Source organism: Lynx canadensis, chromosome A1 (genome assembly GCF_007474595.2).
Source record: "Lynx canadensis isolate LIC74 chromosome A1, mLynCan4.pri.v2, whole genome shotgun sequence".
In the NCBI taxonomy this organism is placed as follows: domain Eukaryota; kingdom Metazoa; phylum Chordata; class Mammalia; order Carnivora; family Felidae; genus Lynx; species Lynx canadensis.
Genome location: NC_044303.2, coordinates 80,684,151 through 80,699,241, shown reverse-complemented (window position 1 = coordinate 80,699,241; position 15,091 = coordinate 80,684,151). Strand labels below are relative to the sequence as shown.

The 15,091-nt window shown below is 51.6% G+C and overlaps 1 protein-coding gene across 4 annotated transcripts in view; it reads right to left on the bottom strand.

Moving 5' to 3' along the window:
* ARHGEF7 (Rho guanine nucleotide exchange factor 7) overlaps nt 1–14,848 on the bottom strand; it is a 134,751-nt gene extending 119,903 nt beyond the window's left edge. For 3 of the 4 annotated variants that reach the window (XM_030314233.1, XM_030314200.1, XM_030314217.1), the window contains exon 1: nt 14,649–14,839. In XM_030314233.1, the coding sequence (XP_030170093.1) occupies nt 14,649–14,813 (165 nt within the window). In that variant the 5' untranslated portion in view covers nt 14,814–14,839. Of the gene's footprint in view, nt 1–14,648 lie in introns of all 4 variants that reach the window. The other variant, XM_030314193.2, reaches the window with a different exon arrangement.
* Between the last annotated feature and the right edge of the window lie 243 nt (nt 14,849–15,091).

Sequence of the window (15,091 nt, the reverse complement as noted above, 5' to 3'; positions counted from 1 at the left end):
GGAAAAGCTTAAGTTGGAATGCAATCAAGGTGTGCGTCCTCAGTGTTGGTGGAAAGCCAGCGTGTCCAGACCTTCAGAGAACACGTGGTCCCCAGTTTAAGGACCACAGATCCACACCCCCAGAAGCAGCGTTAGGACGAGTCACAGCTCGGTGGAGCTCCCTCACTAAGGAACAGCGGCTGTGCTGCCATTTGGACCCAGCACCACCCCCTCCCAGAGGCGACTCCCTGACCCCGCAACCCAACTCGGGACTTACTTCCCCTTAAAAGCCTGTGTCACAGAGAAGCCTGCCTGAGGCATCCGTGCCTTTCATTAGCTTTTCGTGACTTGGAGTCCTGCTTAGACACAGCCCCTCTATGTGGGGCTCATGTCACTATTCTGAGGATGTCTCCCCAAGCACCTCAATTTAAGTAGCGATTCCATGGACCTCCTGAGCTTGGTCTCTTCAAAGAGATTCTGTTTCTCTTCCATTTTATGCAGGGATTTCCTGGACGCACAGAAACAGGTGAGGGATTCCATTTTTGAGATATATTCCAACTGCCCCTTCCAACACAAGGCAGGATTTCTTTCCAACCTCCCTCTACCTCCACGTTTCAAAAGCCCATTGGAAAGCAGCATGGGGTCTGTTCTGTATTGAACTAAAAGGCACCAGTTAGGAAACTTTCCAAGCATGCGGAGGGGGGGGGGGGGGTCTGTAAGCCAAGGGAGGCAAGCAGCCAGTGCCCACCTGTGGGAAAGTCCCCAGGTGATCACATCTTGGTCTCCTGTCTTCTTAAAGGGCCTTGCATACAATCTGGCTGGTCCAGGCTATGGTGTTGCTGGGCAGATGAGCCCAGGGGGCTGTGGTTCTCAAATGTGGTCCCTGGACCAGCAGCATTGGCATGACCTGAGAATCTGTCAGAAATGCAAATTCTCACCTCCAACGGAGACCTACAAAATCAGAAACTCTGAAGTGCAGCCTGGCAATCTATTTTCACAAGCCATCAGGTGATTCTGATGACACTTCCCTGCAAGGCCCACATCGCCACCTCAACCAAAGACACATACGACAGGAAGCCCTGCATCACTTGGAGACAACCTGAGATGCTCACTAACATTTTGGGTTTTTTTGTTTTTTGTTTTGCTAACATTTTTGGTTTTTTGTGTTTTGTTTTGTTTTGCTCACTAACATTTTGGGTTTTTTGTTTTGTTTTTGTTTTTGTTTTTGTTTTGTTTTTTGCTCACTAACATTTTGGGGGTTTTTGTTTTATTTATTTTTGTTTTGTTTTGCTAACATTTTGGGTTTTTTTGTTTTTTGTTTTGTTTTGCTCACTAACATTTTGGGTTTTTTGTTTTGTTTTGTTTTTTTGCTAACATTTTGGTTTTTTTGTTTTGTTTTTTTGCTCACTAACATTTCCGGTTTTTTTATTTTGTTTTTTTGTTTTGTTTTGCTCACTAACATTTTGGGGGTTTTGGGGGTTTTGTTGTCTGTTTTGTTTTTGCTAACATTTTGTGCGTGATGGACGAGAACCAGTGTCGGACACTTGTGCCACCTCCAGCCGTGAGAGAAGAAAACCAGACCAACCCAGGAGCCGTCAGCCCAGAAGCTCCTCAGTGAGGGAGCACGTGTGTGCGTGCCACACTCCTTCCCTCCACACCCCCACCCCTGCATCTCCCAACATCCTCTCGAAGAAAAGGGATTAAGGAGAAAAAAATAATTGGTGGGCTTGCTTCTCCCACACGTGGAGACAGACCTGAAAAGCGCATGTTTTATTGCTGTGAATCGGAAAATTAATACCCAAATGCTACACATTTGGCAACCAAATGGTTACGTGAGATTCCCACTGAACAGCACTGATTTACTTTCATCTCCTCCACGTATGTATCATGACATGTAGCTAATTGTGAGCATTTTCCAAAGGAGGAACAGCAGTCCCAGGAGACACGTGTATATTCATAACTTTGTAACGGAATACAGAAAGTCCTCAGCTTGGACACGAACTTTCTAAAAATTACATACAGACACCCCTAAAAGGCCTTAACTACATCAGATCTGGACTTTCACAGGTCAGCTGCAAAACGGACATGGCCGACAGCAGGTGGTTTCCAGCAGCTCGTCATAAAATGGATGGAGGGGGCGGGTCAAAGACCAGACATTAATACATTATGGTAAGATGCAAATCTCGGGAGCACCCAGAGCGACAACCGGGCAGCCTCCACTCACTCACTGGATTCTTACAAACACCTGGGAAAACACGTTGGAAACGAAGGGGGAAACCCATGACAGCTGTACTTCCCTAAGCCACGGACAAGAACACAGTCTTCTAAAGGCAAAACCGGCTCAAAGTCAACTTCCTCCCACCAAACTCTGAAGAGAGTTGATGAGCACCACAGGCCCTGCTCAGCCCCCCCGAACAATCTCGGGGAATCCACACGCCCAGCACGCAGCGGGCCCCAGCCCAGCCGCCCTCTTGCTGAATCCAGCCTCTCCCGCTCAGCTCTGCCCCCAACATCGCCTGCTCCCCTCCATCAGAGCTGCCCTCGCCCTGGCCACCTGCTCAGGGGCCGGCCACCGGGTGCGTGCTCTGCTGGCTCACCTGGGACGGTCGCCGCATGCCTGCCACCTGGGGACGGGGAGTGACCGTGCTCCCACCCTCCCAGCACACCACCAGAGCCCTCTGGTCCTCCGAGGCACATCTCTCGCCCCTGCAGCGTACTGGCCGTGCCCTTCCCCTGCCAGTCACCAGGCTCTCTCCTGGCCTGACCTAACCGCCTGCTGCCAGCCTCCTGAGCCCCGCTGCTGCTGCTGTGGCCGCCAGGAAGCTCACCACTCCTACACCTCAGCTCCCATCTCTCTTGGGTGACTCCCAAATTTATCTTACAGCCCAGCATCCTGTCTGAGCCCTGACTCCTCACACTCACCACAGCATCCCTTCCGGACCTGATACCGAGCCTCAGGCAGCCCCCGGGCCCCCTCTCGCACCGGGACACCACATCTACCCTGTGTGTGGCCAGCACCCCGGGAGCGGTCTCCCCAACCCCGTCCCAGACCCAGCTCCTAGCAGCTCTCAGCCGGGCGAGGCTGAGAGCTTAATAGCCACCTCCCCAGGCCACATCCAGTCTGTTTCCACACTGTGCCTGGAATATTGTTTTCCAAATCCGCACCCAACCAAGACTTCCCTTGAAAACATCACAAACTTTCCCTGTTCCCCTCTCTAATTAACAGTGCACTGGTCCATCAACACTCAACTCAAGTAGTGCTTCCAGAGAAGAGCCTTCCCCAAGACGTGACCTGACCCACCTGCCAAGTGGAAACCAGGTCCCTCTGCTAAAACCCGTTCCTCACCCCCAGAGCACATATCTCAATCTGTAAAACAAATTCATACGACGTCTTTAATGCTCTCCCCACGGGACAGTATGCGAGTGTATTTTGGCTAATCATTAAATCTCCAGAGCCCAGCATAATCCGTGTAATAGATACCCAGGAAGGATCTGATGAGAAAACAAACACGCGAATAAATGAGGTCTAGCAGCGAGTCCCTTCCCCCCACCCACATAAAATGTAAGTTCGCTATTTACACCTTTATACATTGAAATTCCATACATGTTTTCTGGGTTCACAATTAGGTTCAAAAGTAAGGGACTGCTGGTAAAATGAACTAAAGCTCCAGTACGCACAACAAAATCTTAATCACCCGCAGAGTGAACACTGCCGCGTAAGACTTACTGGGACGTAACAGACGTGCTATGCGCATATTTGAAGTGTACAATTTGACAAGTTTTGACACATGTAACCTTGTGAAACAATCAACAGAATTAAGACGAACGCCCCCTCATCCCCAAAAGTCTCCTTGTGCCCCATGAAGCATCCCTAAGCCAGCACTGATGTGCCTTCTGTCACTGTAGACCGCACCGCATTTTCTAGAATTTTATGTTCGCAAAGTACCATGTGTACTTTGGCTTCTTTCCTCAGCATAATTTTCATTCCTGTCACAGAGTAGTCACTTTTATTGCTTAGTATTCCGTGGATATACCACACTCTATCCATTCACCAGTTGAAAGACATCTGGGTTGTGTCCAGTTTGTGGCTATCAAATATAAAGTTGCAAAGAACGAAAAATAAATAAATAAATAAATAAATAAATAAATAAATAAATAAATAAAGTTGCTATGAACACATGTGCACGAGACACGCTAAGGGCATACTTCCATTTCCGAGTCAACACTTAGAAACGGGATGGCTCAGCCACTTCGTGGATGTTCACTAGTTCAAGAAACTGACAAGCTGCTCAGTCACATGGTTTTTGGTTCCCACCAGCAGTGGATGGGGGCTCTGGCCCCTCCACATCCTCATCCATACGTGGTATGACCAGGCTTAAATTCTGACCATTCTAACACGTGCACAGCGGCACCTCACGGTGGCTTCTGTTTGCATGTCCCTCCTGCCAAGTGCATCCAGCGTCTCTCTTGTGCCTGTCACTCACACACCTTCTTCCGTGAAGCGTCTGCTCAAGCCGTTTGTCCATTTTTCAAGTTGGACTCTTTGTGTCCTTATTATTGAGTGTTGAGAGTTCTTTATGTATTCTGGACAGAAGTCCTGAATTCTTTGGTAAAGTTCGCCCATGAGGCCATGTGGCCTGGAATTTTCTTTATGAGAAGCTTTTTTTTTTTTTTAATGTTTGCTTACTTTTGAGACAGAGAGAGACAGAGCACGAGCGGGGGACGGGCAGAAAGAGAGGGAGACACAGAATCTGAAGCAGGCTCCAGGCTTTGAGCTGTCAGCCCAGCTGACATGGGGCTCGAACTCATGAACCACGAGATCATGACCTGAGCTGAAGTCGGATGCTTAAACGACTGAGCACCCCATGTGCCCCCTCTATGAGAAGCTTTTTAACTGGTTTGAATTCTATACCTGTAGGGCTGGGAAGGTCCCCATGAAAATTATGCATTTCATCTACAGTGTAGAATATACTAGCATAAAAACGTTCATACTATCCCATTATGGTCATTTTAGTGTCTGTGGAACCCATAGTGATTCCTCATATTGGCCATTTTCCTGGCCAGTTTAAGAGGCTTACCAATTTCATTGATTTTCCCAAAGAACCAGATTTTGGTTTTGTTGATTTTCTCTAGTAAATTTGTTTCCTGTCACTGATTCCCATTAAGTTCTTTATTTTCTTTCACCTACTACTTAGAGTTGCATTTGCCGTTATCTTTCTTTTTTAAATTTCTTTTATTTCAGTCCAAGTTAGTTAATATCTAGTGTAATAATGATTTCAGGAGAATTTAGTGATTCACCACTTACATGTAACATCCAGTGCTCTTATTTTTCTAGCTTCCTAGGAAGACATTTCATTACAGACAACAGAAGGATTACGGGTAGGGTGAGTAGCTCACTCCCGTATTATTATTTTAAGAATTCATAAACAGATAATCAAGACTCACACCCACTGAAGTAGTTACTATTGTCATTTGAAGAATCAACCTTGGATCGCCAACATGGCAGCTATTTTAGATCGTCAATGTGGCAGCTCTTCTGGCTCCGTCTGAGTAACTGCTCTGTCAGAGGCATGATACGTGAACCCTGACTCTTCTCCATCTGTCATCAGTCGATAACGTGTGGAAGACACTCAACTCCGGTCTCTTGTCACTTAAAAGCATGGCTTCTGCGGTACTTTCTGGAAGTTTACACACCATCGCAAATCTGTCCAGAATTTGACCACATCCTATTTATAGCGCTTGTTTTCAACAGAAACAAAAATGCATTAACAAACAGGAAGACTCTGACCAGAAAATGTCATGCTTCCACGAGAAGAAATCTCCTTACCAGCACCAGTGTTTATGATTCCCTGAACAAGGCAATTTCTGCAGCACCACAGAGATCACAATGAGGCGACTCAAGAAATAAAGGCCTGGAATAAAACTCTCTATGTCCTGAGAGTCTCTTACTCCTCCTGGAGCACCAGCAGAGGCGATGAGGACCAGGAATACTTCTCCGAACCTAATTCTCTGTCAAAAGCACTATAACATTCCTCCTTAACGTGAAGAACAAAGTCATCATCTTTTGGCATGCGTTCAGAAAGCAACAGGCTTTTTCAGAAAACCAGCGTTCCTGACAAAAGACTTCTGAATGAATTTGCTAACTGCAGATGGGCACTAAAACATCTCTTGTAAACAAAGCACTTTACGGACAGGAAATAGGTTGGGCACACATCTTCTTGGCACAGGAACTTAGTAGTGAGTCACTCAGAACTGAGGGAGAAAGGCCATCACAGGCCAGAGTATTTACAAATAATCCAGAACTAGACTGTTTTAAATAAGGTGTTGCTAACAAAAATCATCCTGCCACAACAAGACTGCATTGTAAGAAACTACACAAAGCCAAAGCAAACTTGGAACTGTGGATTCCCATCTTAAGCTAAAGCAATGTAATATAAACTGGAGAGGTTTAAGTTGCTACACTTTTTTTGGTCCTTCTTTGAAGACTATATTAAGAATATTATTGGGGGGCGCCTCGGTGGCTCAGTCGGTTAAGCGTCCGACTTCGGCTCAGGTCATGATCTCGTGGTCCGTGGGTTCGAGCCCCACGTCGGGCTCTGTGCTGACAGCTCAGAGCCTGGAGCCTGTTTCCGATTCTGTGTCTCCCTCTTTCTCTGACCCTCCCCTGTCCATGCTCTCTGTCTCAAAAATAAATAAATGTAGGGGCGCCTGGGTGGCGCAGTCGGTTAAGCGTCCGACTTCAGCCAGGTCACGATCTCGCGGTCCGGGAGTTCGAGCCCCGCGTCAGGCTCTGGGCTGATGGCTCAGAGCCTGGAGCCTGTTTCCGATTCTGTGTCTCCCTCTCTCTGTGCCCCTCCCCCATTCACGCTCTGTCTCTCTCTGTCCCAAAAATAAATAAAAATGTTGAAAAAAAAAAATTTAAAAAAAAAAAATAAATAAATGTTAAAAATAATTTAAAAAAAAAAAGAATATTATTGGGGCACCTGGGTGGCTCAATGGTTTGAGCATCCGACTCTTGATTTCAGCTCAGGTCATGATCCCAGGGTCATGGTATGGAGCCCCACATCTGGCTCCACACCCAGCATGGAGCCTGCTTGAGATTCTCTCTCTCCCACTGCCCCTCTCCCCCACTCATGCTCACTCTCTCGAAAATAAAATTTTTAACAAGGGGTACTATTGGGGCGCCTGGGTGGCTCAGTCGGTTAGGCATCCGACTTCAGCTCAGGTCATGATCTCACAGTCCATGAGTTCAAGCCCCGTGTTGGGCTCTGTGCTGACAGCTCAGAGCCTGGAGCCTGCTTCTGATTCTGTGTCTCCCTCTCTCTCTGACCCTCCCCTGCTCACACTGTCTCTCTCTCTCAAAAATAAACATTAAAAAAGGGGGGGGGGTATTATGGACCCTTTGTAAAAAGCTGCTCCAAGTGTAATAAAAGGTAAAATTACGTACAAAATAATAGCTGCATTCCCTAGCCTTGTACCTGCCGTCTACTGCCACAGTGAGGCTGCATTAACAAACAGCCACGGAACCTCAGTGGCGGGCAGAAGGAAGCATCTACTTTGGTCCGTGGGCTACGGGTCAGCTGGCCGGTCCTTCGGGTCACAACTGGGCTTGCTCGCGAAGCAGTGGTCATCTGTGTTGGGCGGCAGCACTGCTGATCTGCACGCGGCTCTCTCCGGTGTGAGCAGGCAGGAGGGGAGTCCAGGAGGCCTCAGCAGGGAGAGTCAAGCATCCCTCAGCATCCAGGGCCTGGGCCTGTCCTCAGAGTAGACGCAGGTCTGAGAGAGTGCAGAAACACGCAAAACCTCTTGAAGCCTCAGCCAGTACTAACACCTGTCACTTCTGCCACATTCCATTGGCCAACACGAGTCGAGACCAGCCTCAGATTCAAGAAGTGAGAAAACAGGCTCCCTCTTTGAAGGCAGGTCTACGGGGAGTGAAGAGCTAGGGCCACTTCTGTAATCTACCACAACCCGTCTCTAATTTGTCTTGTACCCTAGGAGGCTGACCTCTGAGGACGCTGACCTCTGTGGAGGCTGACTTCTATGCATCATTGCCCCAGAGCCCCTGCCCGGCACAGTCTTAAGACACCATTCATGTACACTATGAGTGACCTTCCCTAGACTGTGCAGTGCACAACTTACACAACCGTATGCAGCTGTCTTCAGTTAACCCATCTGTAAAATGATGAGTTTGGATTGGATAACCTCTTGAGAATTCCTTCACACTGAGAATTCACAAATGCACTACACTTAAGACCCCATGGTTTCCCTTATGACCTGCCTAAAAAGGTGATATGGAACAGGTGCATGTGTGTGCATGTGTTTCTGTATGATGTGGACAGTAGCACACACATAGTAGGAACCCAAAACTACAGTGGTTTAAATAATTGTGACATATGTGTTTGAAACGTACTTCCACACATCCCATTTAAACATCCACACCTTGCTCCTTGGCCCTTAGGCTACAGCAGACACAGCACTGTCTACAAAAATAGGGCCGAGAACGACCAGTCTGGTTCATAGAACTTTTAAAATTCAGAGCTAAAGTTAGAAATGTGAAAACATCAGGAAATGCATTCTCCTAACCTAACTGGGTAGAACTGATGGAGGAAAAGGTCAGATGTCACACCCAGGGCCCAGGGCCAGCCCCAACACCCTCCCTCTGCTGACGCCCTTCCCATGCACGAAACTCTACAAATGTGAAACCCGAGCCCGCCAGCTCAGCCCTCCAGCAGCTGTGTGTGCTCTGCAGCTGCTCGGGGCCTGGCGCTGAGCAGAGGGTCCTGGAAGCCAAACTCAGTGGTCCCGCCGACCCAGACAGTGGTGGTCTGTCAGGGTGGGAAGGGAGGGGCCACCAGCCCCCTGGAGTTGCAAGACTCTGGCTGGTTGTGAGAATAAGGAAGTATTCCTGGATTGGCGTTGGCCTTGAGGTTCAAATCCTGGCTTGGAGTTTTCCCAGCAGAGAAAGTTTCCAGGGTCAGTCCGTAAAATAATAACAACTTCTGTGTCCCGAGGACCCTACTCTGTGCCCGACAACACAAGAAACCCCTCAGGGCTACCCATTTACCCTCTTAGCAACCCTTCTGCCCCAAGAGGCCATTCCCTCCGGGGGGGGGGGGGTCATTAATCTCATTTTTTAGGGAGAAACTGAGACTCAGAGAAGTTGGAGAAGTTGCCACACGTCACACAGCAACTGGGTGACTCTGGAGCATATATGGGGACTGCCCCTTCTTAGGGTGGCTATGGGAGGGACCAGTGGGTCTTGGGGACAACCGGTTGCCCCAGCTGGTGGCACCGCCCATGACAGAGTTGGGTGCCCAGAGGATGGTGGGCTTCTGCCACCTTCTACCGACAATGACAAACACATGGGCGGCTCCAGTCCAAGACCAGAGCCGGGCCTCTCGAGAAGTATTAGACATGTGCACGTGTATGTATGTACGTACACGGACAGCACACTGTTCTACATCTTAGCACAGATGGACCTCAGTAAGCGCAGAGTCAGGAAGGCCCTCGAGTCCCCCGGAGGACGATCCGATGCCAGAGCAACAGTTCGCCAGACTCCTCGGGGGTGTCCTCCAGGAGACAGGAGCGAAAAGGGGCAGAGGAGCGTCCCGACCAGGGTCACAGCCCGAGCACAACACTCTCTAGAGCTACCTGTCCTGCTTCCAGCTATTTCTGAGCCCCCAGATAACCAGGCAGGCGCGTGGCTCACATCCTGACGGCCTCTCCTTCCCTCTTAGGACCCCTGGTGAACGGCAGTCTGTGCCCACGATGTAACCCTGGAGTCTGTCCTGTCACTGTGGTCACTCACATTGTCAGTCTGGTGTCCTGAGCTGGTCTGTAACTCCTGAAGGCAGGGACTGCCTACGTCCTCCTGATCTAGCGCACGTGAGCAGGCCCAGCGCGGACGGCAGGCACACCTGGGCTCTTCTGCCCCCGGGGCTCTAATTGGGCGACGTGGGCACGGCATGAGGCACTGCTGGGCCTCAGTGTTCTCACCTGGGAGAATGGGGGCGACGGTGCTCGGCACGCTGCCTGCAACCTGGGGCACGCGCTATTTCTGTAAAAGACACGGACACAGGCGGGCAGTGCTTAAGGGAATCGGGAAAGGAAGCCACCGCGGGCATTGCTTCTATTAATAGAATGAGGTCTTGGGACAGCACCACCGCCAGACTCTGCTGGAGGACAAGGGGCAGCTGCCCGTGGGGAAGGCCCTCTTGCCCCCCCACACACACCCCCACGTCACACCTGCCGGAGCAAGCACACCACGCACGGCGCCAGCACACTCGCTAAAGCGAGCCACTCTGGGCGTCCCCCCATCTAAACTGCCGGGAGGCTGCCTGACTGCGAATCAGCCAGCAAATGCAGTGGGCTTCCCCCTCCTCGGGGCCTGAAACCCCCAACACGAATCCCCCTCGTGCAGGGCTGAGGCAGGACTTCAAAATCATATGCTTCAAAAGCAGATGTTTGTCATTACATTTTAACTCCTCTGAAAGCTTCGTTTCATTACAAGGAATTTGCTCAGTTTGCAAAGTTTAAAGAAGTCTCCCGAAACACACAGTCGGGATGTAATGTGCCCTGCGACTTCTCTCAGAATGCTTTCCCACGAGACCGCCAAGTATGTACCGACAGCTGCGGGGCATGGGCCTCCGAGTCTTGGCCCGGTGTGAGCGAGACCCTCGCCATCACACCACACTGCCATCGCTGACCTCATCCTCAGCGCGAGCTGCTCACGGCGGGCCCTCAGAGCCGCTGTCCAGGGGCCACTGACACCTCACTTCTGTCCCACCACCGGCCCCAGAAATCCTAGGACCGACCAGAAACGCAAGCCACAAATCAACCAGGAAAAAGCAACTTTTTCCTCCTATGTTATATCTGAACTCGCTGATTGCCCGCAAGCCTGCCAAGGACCACCTAAGGGCTGCCCGAGGATAGTCTGAGGAAACACAAACCATGTTGTAATCCGCGTGTCAGGAAAATCATCAGAGGCTGGCCTGCTCAGATGCTGGTTGCCTGGAAGCCCTTAATTCCTGTTCCTTTTCCTCCATAGCTGACTTTATTTCCTCACGCTGCTCCTGTTTTGACAGTTTTCTCCTGCACTAAAACCTCTAAGAACAGTTACTCTTTTTATCTCCCGTAGCACCTGGCATCCTCCAAGCAGGTATGTACTCAATAAGTTGACTGGATTCAAATTCATTATGTAACCCGTTATGTGTTGGATTGTGTCCCCCAAGATGTATATGTCCAAGCCCTGACCCCCAGAACCACAGGACGTGACCTTATTCGGAAACAGGATTGCTGCAGATGTAATTGGTTAAGTTGAGATCATACAGGGGTCGGGTGGCCCTAATCCAGGGACGGTGTCCTCATAAAAGGGGAGGTCTGGGCACAGCAGAGACTGGGGGAACTTCATGGGGACTCTGGGCATGTGCGGGACCCCCTTCCCCAGCACCTTCAGAGTGAGCACGGCCCAGCCCGTACCCCAGTCCCGGGCCTGCACCCCAATCCCCGGCCCATACCCCTATCCCAGGCCTGCACCTCCAGGCCTGGGAGAGAACGTCTTCAGTGCAGCCAGCCAGGGGTGGGGCTCTGTCACCGCCCCAGGACACAGGAACCCAGCCCAACAGCTTAACCCCATCTCAACTCACATACACGCCCAGGACATCCAGCAAGGCCAGAAGGGTAGCAGGACTTTCTCAACTGTGATCCACAAGTGTGGATCGATGGGAGCGTCCCCAGGGAAGCACTTTACCGATTCCAGTGTGTTCTGTTCTCCTGGCTTGGGGAAGACAGAACCAGGCTCCAGGAGATTCTCACGCTGGATCCAGCAGCCCCGTGGGCCGCACCAACAAGGAAAACTGAAGCAGCATTTCATGACCCCTGCCACTTCTGTGTGCTCATTACAGGTGCTCCTCCTTCTAGAACGTCTGAATCTTCATTTCACCCCGGTGACTAAACAGTCCAGAGGGGCTTCAAGTGTGAGTTCACGAGCTCAGGGTGGCAGGGGCCCCTGGATTCGGGGCCTCTGCCCGCTCCCATCCCAGGAAGGGTGAGCAGGCCAGCAAAACACCAGGGCCATTGCTGGAGAAAATCAAAGCGGAAGTGCCTCACACACGAAAGTCCAGGAAACCGCATAATCCCCACTCTGTCTCCCCAACAGCAGACGACCTGCCGGTGGCGATAATGAAAAGTGTCTCTTTTCTGAGCTGCTCACGGAGGTGTATGATCCCCGCCCCCACCCCCGCCTTGCGAAGGGCAGCCTGCATCCAGGGGAACCCGGGCGAAAACATCTACAGTCTGAGAGTCCCCGTGGTCCTCCGCCCTTTCACTGGCTCCAACTAGAACAAATAACAGAATACAAGGAACACACCGGCACATGTCTTCTTGACCAAAGGCATGTGGGAAACCCGAGCCACCTCTGCGCTTTCCCCAGCCTAACGGTCCGTTTTGAGTCGTGGATCTGCACACGTGGCATGCTGCTTCCAGCACCCTACCCAGCTGCCAGCGTGTTCAGGTGGCCAACTAGGGTAAAGTTAAATCTCTTTGGGTTCCACGTGAACGTTCGGCGAAGTTTCCAAACGCTCCCGTGTAAAAGAAAGCCGTCCCCAGACCGACGTCCGCAGGGCCAAGTGAGAGCTGTCGCACACGTCTGTCTTGTGGCTCGCGCTATGCGGTGTGGGAGCCCAAATCAATGCCTCTGCTAAAGAGACAGGAAAGCTCGGGAGACGCGGAAACCTGTGGTTTTTAGAGGCAGAGACTGGCTAATATTTTACTCCAAAAACCTACCTTTGAACCACACAGAACCGGTAGTGCTGTCTCTAATTTGTGCCACTTGCATTCTGGCAGTGTCAGCGGAAAACCAACCAGTTGGGGCCACAGGGGGGTCGGTGGTAGGGAAGGACAGTGGCAGCAGAGTACATTTCTGGGGGACCCTGGTTGCAGAACATGTCGGGCTTCAGTCCAGCTCCCACAAGCTAAACATTTCCTCTCTTTGTTTTAGGGATGGAAGGAGTGCTACAGTTTGGAAAGAAAACCTTTGGAGAATGTAAAAGAAAATGATTATTCAAGTCTGCCAATCACATGAATGCAGCTAATATGCCAAATAGCACGCTTCGACAGTGACATGATTTTATCCAGACAGCGCAGGGAGTTTCCTAAAACTTCACTCTTAGTCACGGAACAACGTTTTATAGAAGCCTGTGTTGGTGAACTTAGCGTGCATTTGCACTGCTTTCCAACATCTGACTTTTATTACCATAGGTCCTCGTATCCAGATGACAACAAACTGTTCCGAGGGCCTTGAAAGTTAGATTCTGCTCCTTAAGCCTGTCTTAAATCATAATTTTATTGTGACATCAGGTTGGTTTACAAGCAACGTTTTTATTTCCTGGCCAGGCAGACAGCCCTTCAGCCTCATCCAGATTCTGTTTTCATACATATGTTCTAAGTAAGAAAAAATACCTAAAACTAGCAGGCATGCAAATTCATATAAAACAAAACCTTTTCTGACCTTTAAAATGCAGCACCAAAACATGCACAAACTTGTAAGATTAAACGTTTTACTTTTTCAAGTTGACCTAATTAACATTTGATTAGCAAATCGTCACTGTACGTTAGGGCTAAAACAACCCCATTTAAAAAATTAAACAGTTTTTTCCTAACTACGGTGTGCTTCAGCTTCTACACTTAACACCTTTTAACTGTTTGAGCTTAAGATTCTACGCTGGCAAAAAAAAAAAAAAAAAGAAAAGAGAAAGAAAGAAAGAGAAAAAAGGATAAAATTGCAGTGTTTTTGAAACACAGGGTCACATCGTTTTTAAAAGCACTTCTACCCCCAGCCCTGGCTTTGTCAGCCTGTGTGGGAGGAAAGCAAACTTTAATCACTGGCAGAGATGCGGGTCAGGGTTCACACCCCCGCCCCGGGGAAACCACCGGCCACCAACACAGAAGCAGGCAGGGTCTGTGGGCCCGGCGATTGTGCTCAGAATCAGGCACGGACCCGAAAATGAAATCGAGAATTTTAAGCCAGCCTCGGAGAGTGCCTTGGCTTCGTGGGGTCGGCCATCCTCGGGGCTTGGAGACACGAGGAATTCTCTGGCGGGGAGGGCAGTCGGTCATCTTACAGCCCGGCCCTCGGCTATCGATCAATGCCTTTGAAAAACGCCCAACAATTGGTCGACTAAGCAGAGGTGAAACTCTCCTACGATACCACCAACAAAAACTGTTCAAACAAAGCCTCGAGGAGGCTGTGCGCGGCGCTGGAGCGCGGCTCTCCGCTCGGGTCACCGACAGGGGCGACTCCACCTTGGGGCGGAGCGGAGCCGCCGCTCCCCTTCCCTGCGGCCTCCCCGGGGCCGGTCCCCTCGGACACTGCCGGGCCACCCCCACACTCCCACCCCGGGCCCCGCCGCAGCGCACACAATGGCGCCCCCAGCTCCCGCCGCCCGGGCCTCGCGCCGCCTGCGCGCCCCCCGCGCGGGCCGCGTTCCCGGGTCCGCGCACAAAGGAGGCGCGTGGGCTCCTCCGCGCCCCGCGCGGCCGCCAGGTGCCGGCGCCTGCGACCCCGCGCCCGCACGTCTCCGCGCATCCCGGGCCGCGGCGGGAACGAGGCGGGGCGCCCGCCGCCCGGGCCTGTGCGCCGTGGGGGCGCGGGCCGGGGCGGCACTTACTTTCTCGATGGTCCCGGGGAGCAGGCGCTCCAGCAGCCTGCAGAGGACCACCCCATCCTTCAGAGACGCCTGCAGGAAGCCCTCCGGGTCCGAGATGGTTTTCTTGGGCGACTCCAGCACCCCCAAGGTGATGAGCCACGTAACGGTCTGCTCGGCGGAATTCATAGCGGCGGCGCGCCCGGCCTCCCCGCGCCGCGAGCCCGTCTGGGCGCCGTTCACCTCGGAGCGGCCGCGGCCCGGCCGGCTGCGCCCCCCGCCCCCTCCGGCTCGCCCATGGAGAGGCCGGCCCCGCGATTGGCTCGGGCGGCGCCGCGGTCCGGCCGGCTCGCGCTCCCTCGCGTGCGTCCTGGCCGACTGTCAAGTGCCTTTTCATTAGATGCACATGAACCTGCGGCGGCCGCCCGGCGCCGCCCCCGCCGCCGCCTCCCGGCTCCCAGCCGCCG